Source organism: Lissotriton helveticus, chromosome 6 (assembly GCF_964261635.1).
Source record: "Lissotriton helveticus chromosome 6, aLisHel1.1, whole genome shotgun sequence".
Lineage (NCBI taxonomy): Eukaryota > Metazoa > Chordata > Amphibia > Caudata > Salamandridae > Lissotriton > Lissotriton helveticus.
This window is the reverse complement of record NC_136067.1, coordinates 155484322-155495394: the sequence shown is the minus strand read 5'-3', so window position 1 is coordinate 155495394 and position 11073 is coordinate 155484322. Positions and strand designations below refer to the sequence as shown.

The window sequence follows — 11073 nt, the reverse complement described above, 5'->3', positions numbered from 1 at the left end:
CCTCGAGCGGCGCGGAGCCGACTGCCGGTGCTCGAGCAGCTTACGGGACCGCTGTCTAGCCTTCGAGGTCAAGGCCCAGCAGTCGGGGCACGAATTGTCATCATGGTCGGCCCCGAGGCAGTAAAGGCAACGACGGTGGGGGTCAGTCACCGACATCAGGCGGTGACAGGCCTCACAAGGTTTAAAACCAGGCATCCCTATCGGCACTGCGAGTCGAGGGTCGACTCGAAAAGTGATCAAAAAAGATCAAAAAGTTTGTCAAAAAGTGACTAGAGTACTGCTCTTCCCGGATCTGCGCTTGCTGGCGCGGAAAAAAGAAGAACTGACATAAGCGCGAGGGCGGCATCTAAGTACTCCGACGACGTCATCCCGATGATCACGACGACGGACGCGGAGCCGCAGAAGACGCCTACCGACGCGCAGGGGTACAGCTGATGAAAACTTTCCGGATCCAGTCTGACGCCTGGGGATATTCTAAGGTAAGGAATCTAATACTAACCTGTTTCTTTCAGATAAGGATTGTGATTAAAATGTGAAGTGGGTTCTCACCCCCTCAATTAACACTCCAATTTCCTAGAAGCTACATATGTATATACTTAATTATGAGGAGCTAAGGAACATCTCTGTGAAACTTCATGAGAGACATTTTTAAAGGGAAGTACGAAAAGGGCAGACAAATGGCTGAGATCACTCCATCAAACAGAAGGTGATCCAGGCCAGGACACGACCAGTGACACCGAAATACAAAAATGTAATATGGATATTGTATCATATATTTATGTATAGTCAAACATGCCTCAGATAGGCATACTATACAGACATTTTTAATACTAGCATGGGTGAGCGAACTGGGGAGATGAAGGACAAGGAACACACAAACTATTGATACTTCTCTCTCAAAGCGAAGGGAAGAACTGTTGGCACCACTACCAAAATTAAGGAGAAAGTTGCCAACACCAGTCATTCTAGGACTTAAAAGGTAAGATCATAAGGAGTTTGAAGAGGATGGCACTGCATTAAAAAGAATCCCATTTGAGTGAGTCAAACATTTCTCCATAATTGTCGATAAATTAGAAAAAGAAATCAAGAAGGCATTTTGGAGGGCATCCTTTGTTTCTAAAAGACGCCAAAGGTGGGGCACGTACTGCAGCTATGAAAATACAGCCAACTTATGAGTAATTACAGAAGCGTATTTTAAAACATTTACAATGCAGAATGGAGAGGTGTATTGAGAAAATTAGAGATATTATGGTGAAAGACAAAAATGCCACTCCATGACTGTTTCAAGTTCTGTTCCCATCAACCCATTAATAGAATGGAATGCAACAGTGCTTTATGACAAAAGACATTACATAATCAGTGAAAATGAATACATGTTACCCACCACAGTTGGAAAAAAAGGAGAAAAACCTTTTGCTTCATTCAAACAGAAATTGAGATTTGTTTGATAATGATGAATTTGGTTGTTGTAAGCAATTTATTTTGAAAATGCTGGCCTGGCAAACAACATTTACAAATTTGTATTCTTTTAATCAATTAAGTTTGTCATTTATGCATCGAGTTTCAATGCTTACATTATGAAAAAAAGGAATTCAAATTTACATTTTATTGCTTTTGCAATCACACGTTAAACTCCTGAAATTGTATGGGAACAACCCTGAAAAATGTGGGATATTTACAATCTATTGTAAAAGCCTTGTACAGAAGTTAAAGTAAGAACAATAAAATATTCTAGAAAGTAAGTTACAATAGATATTCAGTCAAATTAATTAGGAGTAATTAAATATGATAACATCCCACCATAAAAGTTATGTTGTTTCTTTGCCAATGACTCTTCACTGAGAATATAGAATTGAGGTAGCAAAGCCAAACTCAAGCTTTGGATTAAAATCGATTGCCTATATTTCTAGTCACACTTTGCAATAACATATGTAAACTGATATGCATATGAATTCGTAGTAGTACTTTACAAAACCAAAGTACAATCTAACAGCCCTCTATAAAACGTGTATTTTTGTGGAAAGGTTTTAGTCCTAAAAAGCAAATGCACACCTCGTAAAAACAATGTACAGCAAATGCTTTAAAAAATTACAAAAATATACACTGTAGGAATATTACATCTTTCAAATGAATAGTTTAATATTTAAAAATGTAACACTCCACATAAATGTATTGTGTGAAATAATATAAAAGTTATATACATAACCATTCAACATTTATATTGAACGGAAACTATCTCATTAAAGATCAAAAAATCGATGACAAAAAACATTAAAATACGATTGTTTGAAAAGTCTAAGAGCATGGCTATGAAAACAAATGTACTAAAAAGCTACCCAATCCACATCACTTTTATTTTTTTAATTTTTTTACATAAAATAGCTTTAAGATATCAGTGCTAATGTGATTTTTTTTTCTTTTTGACTATTTTTCATTTAAAAAATCCTTGTATAGGTAATTTACTTTCTAATTCATATACCAGCCATGCTGGCTAGGTTAACATTTAGGAGTCACAACATTCTGGAGTCAAAACCTAGAAAATGGGATGAACATACTGTTGGGATAGCTGGATTGAGCACAGTTCATGAGGACATATTCACTGAACCATTTCTCATACATCTGTGCAGTGCTCAACAGATAACAGAAAATAACATCTTCAGTAATGGAAATGAGAGACAAAGAAAACTGAATTTAAAGCCACTTTAGGTTGTAATATGAAACATATAGACTTGTTTCTATATCTGTTGGACAGGTGCACTCCTTCCACTGCATTTTTGGTAGAGTGCCTTTAACGGTCAGGGAAGAATAAGAAGGTGTCCATTTTAAATGACAGCTCTTAATAGACATTTTAGGACCACAACAGAATATTTAGTGGATACAATGACTGATCGATCCTACAGACCATCTGATTTTAGGTGGAAAACTATTTTAGGCTTAGCATATGTTTCAACAAAAAAATTAAACAAATCGAGAAAATCACTTACTTGAGTAAATATTTGGGTACAAAAGCAAATTATTTATGAAAAATAACTCCTGCAAATACAGTCAATCACAAACAATTGTATTACAGAAGTTTACAAATCTGTAAGTTTAGGGAATGTAGTGTGATCTTGTTTACCCAATTTGTGACTCGGACTCAAGAGCCTGAGGCAAGTGAATAATGGGAAGATCAAATACAGGAACATAGGGCCAGATGTACAAAGCCTTTTCGCAGTCACTAATGGACCAAGTCACAGAACTGCCCGTTTGCAAAAGCAAAAAGGATTTTTCATATGTATCAAACCTAAATTGCGATACGTTACCTAATCTCAATTTGGGTTTGTGACCAAATACCTATTCAGTATTTTTAAGAGACACCCTAAATAACCCCCCTCTGGGACTGCAAATTAGAATTCTATGTATTAATGTTTTGCATTCAGGTCTCAAAATAATAACTTTTACCACCTCCTCTAAGGAGAGGTTAGCCATTCGCAAACGGGAAGGGCTCCCCTGACTTCAGCAAGCCACCATCACTTTGGTGGCTATTCCTAGTGGGTCGCAATTTGCGACCTACCTCATCAATATTAATGAGGTAGGCCGAATTGGTGCTCATTAGGAATCATTAATTTGTGGACAAACCCATCAGTATATCGATCGGTTAGCAAATGAGCACTCTGGCCACAAAATACCAGTTGCATTTTGTGACCAGAGTGGAGTACATCTGGCCCACAGATGGGGATCATTTACCTCTTTGTATATTGATAAAAGATGACACGTACCTATCATATAAAGTGCACTGTCTGGTGTGCACCATGGCGTATCTTTAACTAGGTGTACCCAGCACAGAGCAGGCACTGCTCCCTATTACAGTTATTGCTCTGTACCAGTGCCGCTGTAGAGTTACACCCATCCTGGATAGGGCATTAGTGAAAGGAGGATTGTTTGTTTGAAGTAGCCTGTCTGTCATTCACAGTGAAGGTGGGAATGTGGTCATTTTTTGAAAGGGAACAAAGACCTCCGCTGCAGACAGATGCAGAGTGGGTACACTCTCCTGTAAAGGAATGTCACTTTCAAGGAACATCCTCAAGGAATGCAGTGACTGTTTACCACCTCTTTGTGACACATAGTAAGTGTGCGTTCTAATAGCTCCTTTGCCTTTGTACCGACGTCTATAATATAGTGCAGGCACAGAGGCAAAGTGCTCCCTTATTTGATTTGCATGGCCCCCAACCCCCCATGAAGATGACATTGGCGCACATATTCACCAATGTGATTTGTAATACAGAAGGGGCTGTCCAAGCATCTGCAGGCACTTCTGTAATACCTCAGTGCACCAGGTTTCAGAAATCGGTCACACACACCCTTGTGCCCCCGAGACACTGTATGCAATGCAGTCTAGAGACAATCGGGCTATGTAATCCATTGCAGAGGTAACGGTTTCATGAACATGAATCTGTTACCAATCTGTGCACAGCATTCTGCACAGAAATTCCTAATTCTGATACAGTTTAGAAGTGGTCACAATGATAACTTTCAAAACTTCTACAAATAAACTGCACCAGCTAAAGGCAATTCATAGAGAAATTTGTAGACACCTATGACCAAAGCTAGAAGGAGCCAGCACTATTAGTGGATATAAAGTGCCTGCCCTGAAGAACTGGCTTACCCACACCCTTTAGTTGTTGAAGCAGACCTTTTGCAGGAAAAATAGCAAACGTAGTAGGAAAAAAACACATAACACAATAAACACCAACTATCAAAAAATTAAATACATCCTTAGTATACATGAGCTTAAAATGGGTAGCCTGTTTTTGGTTTCTTCAGTGGTTGGTAAAGGAAATAAGATGAACTCTTGAAGGACGTGTGATGAAGATGTGCTGTGCAACTCCTACAGTATCACAAACTAGACACTGTTTACACCTCAGTTGTCAATAGTTGCCAACAGAATGGATTGGGGAAGGATGAAAGCATTAATAGATAGGGCAAATAACCTAGCATTTTTATAATGGAAGTGAAAGGTAAACAATGGAATCCAGTAACTTTGTTGACAAGTACGTTTAAGAAACCAAACTGTGCACTTGACACCACGTAAAAGTGTTCAATTACAAGTAACGCTGCCAATAAGTGAGTTAAGACATTATAAAGATGTTATTCAACGTAAAAAGGTATGCAAATGCCATTTTAGATTTCGCTTAGTAAAAATGTGTTTCTACATCCAGATACATTTACATAATGAAATTGTTTAATTTCTGTCAAGATAAGAACCAGGTATGGTACTGCTTGTATGTGAAGGTCTGGAGTAGATCAGTAGAGATAGGGAACTATGCGATACCGCACACGTTGACAGTACTTTTCCCATGCCACACCGTATTTTTTCTTGCACTGTCGCTCATCACGGGCTTCACGATGGACAAGTAAGCAGATAAAATACATAACATAGAAGTAAGGCAAAATGTGATTGAAACCTGTACAAGAGACAAAGCAACAGTTAAAAATAGGGTTATTTTGGGAAATAATCACTGACATACAAACTGAATTGCGATTAAATATGAAAGTTTTCATTACTGATATAAGAGCTGCTGACAGTAAATACCAATACAATATTTGTTCAGTAAAGCGATTGTCAAAAAACATTTACAACAGCTGAGGATATTACTAACACAATGCTATGTAGAAATATCAATAGAACAATTACTGAAACAAGCAAGGTCAAAGCTAATAGGTACCGCCTTTATAAGTGCAGACATTTTGGCTTTGCCGTTAAATTTTATATTATAATTCCAAAATGGATGTCATTCATGTTTGAACTGTAAAGTAAAACATCAAAATGGCACCAGTGTGTGCACATGGTGGCCACCGTGGAAAGGTTTTATTCATAACAAGATAACTGATGTGTATTTTCAGATGTCGTGACACCTTAAACCATTATGTGTAAATCCTGAAAATTAGGTCCAAAAGTAGCTAAATATAGAGGATATGATAATACTGCCTGTTCCTTGTACTTGGCCAAATGTGCTTTTCAAGTTCCAAAATCCATAATCTCTTCCATTTTAAAGCATGCAATGTGCTTACCAGTGGGTTGGAAGGTTTTTGAGCGAATGTTGGAATCATTATGGACTAATTAACATGGAAGTCCGAAATTATCTCATGATCACTTTATTCTTATGAAAATCACGCATGGTTCATGGGAGCATACAGCCAGGATCTCGCAACTCAGCATGCAGAGGTGATCCCAAACTGGAAAGTGGCTTCTCGTGACATATATGAGAACCTTTATGAATTGGTTATAAAGGAGAACCTATAATATTTGAGAGGACAACATTAAGTACCTAGCGAAGTGGTAGGTTTCCCTATCGATTGGGGAGGGAGGAGGAAAGATTTTCTTAGTTTCCTGTAGGAAGTTCTTCACTACTGGGATTCTGAATAAAAGAGGTTTGTGAAGGACATGTTCTATAAGCAGTAATGACTGTAAGATGCCCCTTTATGAAGAAAAAATGCAACCCCTCGTTGGCCACATAGAGCAGTATACGATTCTTTCTGTCATTTCATTGGGTAAATGTTGTTCTGATTGTACTAAATTAAGACATATTGTTCAGGAGCCAAGTTCCCACGTTGAGTTATGGTAGGTTGGTATGTAGAAAAGTACCCCATAACTAGTGAAGAATTCTGTGAATCGTTGATGTCTCGGACTAGTCTATCATAAGGGCATTCCCGTTTGAGCCTGGTTGGTAGTACATAAAGGTGTAGCTGGGCATTGTTTATTTTCGGCATTTGCAAAGAGATTTCACTGGGAAAAGACCCAAGCAAAGAACACTGTTTATGACACACATGATTCTCTTGAAAAAATGTCCAGAGAGCACCCGCCTCTTCATTTTGTTCTCCATTGAATCGAACAGAAGTGCTTTAGAGATTCCTGGTAAGCAGCTACTTCTAAATTGTCTGAGCAACCCAGAGACAAAACTTCAATTTGGTGCCTTCCTACTTGTCCAGGTAGTATATCATTGTTTTGTTGTCCATTTGAGAAAGGTGAGAGTTTGTTCCGAAAACCAGTAGAACAAACTTGAAAGAAAGACTAAGGGGCATAATATCATGATATGGAGTTAAAATTATCGCCGCTTTAGTGGCAGGAAACTGCCGCTAAAGCGGCGATAATGGGCTTGATAATATGCCGTAGAGAATTCCCATAGAAGCCCATGTTCACACCAGAACATGGGCTTCTATCGGAATTCACAACTACTTTGAATTACAGAAGGCTGATGTGGTAGAACATTTCTTTCTAAGACAAGGTGGTCTGAATTTGGAGATGTTCCAAATAAAATCCTATCCTGTTAGAGAAGAACCTGTTACTAGTATTTGGGTGGGAACATCCTTGTGAAAAGGAATTCCCTTCAACAGACTGCACTTCCACTGGAACGACAGGATAACCACCAGAGTACCAGTTCTTTTTAAATGCAGATGACGCAGTTCTAATCTCACAAACAGCAGTTGGCCTCCAGAAACTTGTAAATGGTTGTAATAGATTTATGCCAAATCTGAGTCTAAAAGCACATCACCAGAAATGATTGATTTTAATCTTCAGTCCAAAAAATATCAAAACAAAATCTTTTTTTATTGGCGAGATTCCAATCACTAAGGTTTTATATTTTAATTATCTAGATTTCCTGTTTGAAGCTAATTTGTCATGGGGTGGCATGACCAACCAGAGATTACAGAAAATGGGAGTAGTTTGTGAATCTATTTCTAGATTAGCAAAAAATTGGGGCACAAGCCAATTACAGAGAGGGTCCAGCTATATAAAGCAAATGTCTGGGAGTGGGAATATATGGAGCTGGCATTTGGGGTCATGAAGCAGCACTTAGAATGCAGGCCTTCGAAAACAAGTTCCTCCATCGGATACTGGCCATCCCTAAATCAACCCCAAGTTTTATCTCCCACAGTGAACTGGGTCTGGGTAACTGGAAGACAAGTTAAAATGCCCCCCCCCCCCCAATACTCAGGGTTATAATATGGTGTACCCCACAAGCAGGTCTTTTGAGAGACAATCTGAGTGACTATCTGAACTTAAACCAATAGGAACTCAGTCCCTTGGCTGGCATTGGACAGCAAAAGCTTTATTGATAAGGACGTAGTTATGGAACAATTTATCATGATGAATGAAGAGATTAGAATTGCAAGGGCACGCCATTCAACTTCAGTTCTTGACTACTTGCAAATTTCCCAAATGCATGGGATAGAGCAGTATCTAATCTGGGTGGAAAAACAGAACAGATTTTACCTCACGAGGCTCAGGTTACATTCAATTCATTATTTGGTTGCTTTCCCTAACTCTGGTTCCTGGTTTAAATCTCTTCTGGGCTGCTCATGTAATAATTACGCGCCCCAAACAACAGTACATTTTATGCTTGTTTGCAATTTATATAGCAGATTGAGAAGTTGCTTCTTACAATCACTTTATATAGCAGCTTGAGAAGTCGCTTCTTACAAGCACTTTCCATCGCACAAAGAGGATCTGTTCTTCTTAAAAAGCCTAAATACCACTACAATTGGTTTCTCTGTCCTTAATTATATTTTGTCTGCAATAAAATTGGGGAGGAGGTATGCTTCATAAGAATATTCATGTCAGCCCTGAAGAGATTTTTAATAAATGAATGACAGTCATCACTGGTGCTCATAAAATAATGTTATTCCATTTGATAAATGCATACATAAATTATATTTAACAGTGTTTTAAATTGGTGTTAATGGATGTGTGAAGTTTTATCAATAATCTCTGACTCTAAAAAATGATAAGGTGTATAATGTTTTTTTAAATCTCTATTTTTATGGTCATTGTTATGACTGAATAAAGGCTATTAAAATGAATTGAACCACCAGAGCGATATATTTCCACTTGAGTGTCTGAGACATTGCTAGAGAGGGTTCATGTGGAGGTGAGTGTTTGGAATATGGAAGATGTATGTGGCATTCAAACTTAAAAGAGAGGAGAATTGTCTGGATGTAGCTTGCTTTAGTTTCTGATTAATTAGATAATTCAGGAGAATAGAAGACTGTCAGGTTAAAGTGAAGACACTTGTTGAGAAGTAGTTTTGTCACTAATCGTCTAGCTATGGATGGAAAATCCCCATCCTCCTCAAATATGTAGCCACTACTGCCATGCAGTCCGAGAAAGTTCTCATGGTCGACTTCTGGCCAAACAGAAGGACCTTGCACTGAAAACCGTCTTTGCCCCCCAGAAACTGTTTGTGTTTTGCAGCAATTGGGATGTCAAAATGGTGAGCCTGAAGGTTTAGAGGATACTCTAGCTTCCTCCACAATACTGAGGATAGGTTTGGTGGAGTGCTAGCCTCTTTAACTTCTCTCCTTTACCAATTTGTTGGTTAACTTCAGAGTTGAAAATGGGTTTGAATTTGTGCTTGGATCCCCTTGAATCAACTAGAAAGTAAGAGGAATAAATTCACTTTTCTTTTTTGCCGTTGGGAACCTTCTCCATAGCTAGCTTTCAGAACAAAAAGTCCACTGCTTGCTGCCAATGATAGAAAGGATGCACCTATTAGACGGTGGCTCAGATTATAGCCACTTTCCCCAATAATCAATCAATCAGGGTTGGTAAAGCGCAACTACTCACCCGCAAGGGTCTCAAGGCGCTGGGGACGGATGTAGAGGGGCAGCTTTGTTGAGTGCTGGGATCATCCGAAGAGCCAGGTGGTGAGGTCCTTCCTGAACTGGGGCAGAGCGGGGGCTTGCTGGAGGTGAAGGTCGTTCTAAACCTTGGCTGCGAGGTAGGAGAAGGATTTTCCTCCCGTTCTGGCCTTGTACATGCATGGAACTGTGGCCAGAGAGAAGTCGGCTGACCAGAGGTGTCTTTTGGGTGCCTGGAAGGAGAGGCTATTGTTCAGGTATGTTGGTCCGGTGTTGTGAAGGACCTTGGATGCGTGGGTGAATAGTTTGAAGGTTATTATTCTTTATACTGGGAGACAGTGGAGATCGCAGAGGTGTTGGGGGATGTGGCAGGGGATGTCGAGGATCAGTCAGGGAGCGGCGTTCTGGAGTCTGCGAAGAAGTTCCTTGCTGATTCCAGTGTAAAGTGCCAGTCTGCTAGTGAGGAGAGCATGCATGACAGTTTTTATGGATGCGGATGGGATCCATCTGAACGTCTTTCAAAGCATGCAGAGGGTGTTGAAGCAGGTCCATGATACAGCATTTATACAGCGGTTTATTCTGAGCGATCAGTCTACTATGAGTTTTCGTGCGTGGTCCATCGGGGTGAGGAATTTACGAGGGCAGGGGGCCACCAGGATTTGTCCCATGCGGAGGGGGTGGAGCCAGGGATGAGAACTTCTGTTTTCTTGGATTTGAGTTTCAGGCAGCTGTTCTTAATCCAGGTGGCAACGGCTTTCATCCCTTCTTGGAAGTTGTGTTTGTTGATGTTAGGTTCGATGGTGAGGGAGAGGATAAGCTGGGTGTTGTCGGCATAAGAGACAATGTTGAGCCTGTGTTTCCTAACGATGGTTGTGAGGGGGGGCATGCAGATGTGGAAGAGAGTGGGGCTGAGGGAGGAGCCCTGGGGCACTTCACAGTTGGTCTCTGTTGGTTCCTAGAGGTAGGGCGGAATTCTGGCTCACTGAATTCTGCCGGTGAGGAATGAGAATATCCAGTCAAGGGTCTTGCCGCGGATGCCGGTGTGTGGAGTCTGGTGGTTAGGGTGCGGTGGGAGATGGTGTCAAAGGCAGCCGAAAGGTCCAGGAGGATGAGGGCTGCCGTTTCGCCCTGGTCGAGGAGGATCGGATGTCATCGGTGGTGGCGATTAGGGCGTCTCATTGCTGTGGTTGCTGCGGAATCCAGATTGGGAGAAGTCCAGGTCCTTGTTAGCTTCGATGAAATTTGCTAGCTAGGTGTTGACGGCCTTTTCGATGACTTTGGCTGCGACAGGAAGATGGACCTGAAGTTTTTTAGGGCCGTCTGGTCTGCGAAGGGTTTATTCAGGAGGGGGTTGACTTCGGAGTGTATCCAGTTGTCGGGGAAGGTGGCGATTTCGAAGGAGCCGTTGATCCTCCAACGTGATTCGGGTGCGATGGTCGGGGCGGCTCTGTGGAA

General features: G+C 40.5%; 1 protein-coding gene across 2 annotated transcripts in view; it reads right to left on the bottom strand.

Annotated features, from left to right (window-relative positions):
* Positions 1-1458: 1458 nt before the first annotated feature.
* The window catches only part of LBR (lamin B receptor), a 616153-nt gene continuing 606538 nt past the window's right edge, over positions 1459-11073 (bottom strand). For both annotated transcript variants that reach the window (XM_078647525.1, XM_078647524.1), the window contains exon 14: positions 1459-5444. In XM_078647525.1, the coding sequence (XP_078503651.1) occupies positions 5284-5444 (161 nt within the window). In that variant the 3' untranslated portion in view covers positions 1459-5283. The remainder of the gene's footprint in view (positions 5445-11073) is intronic.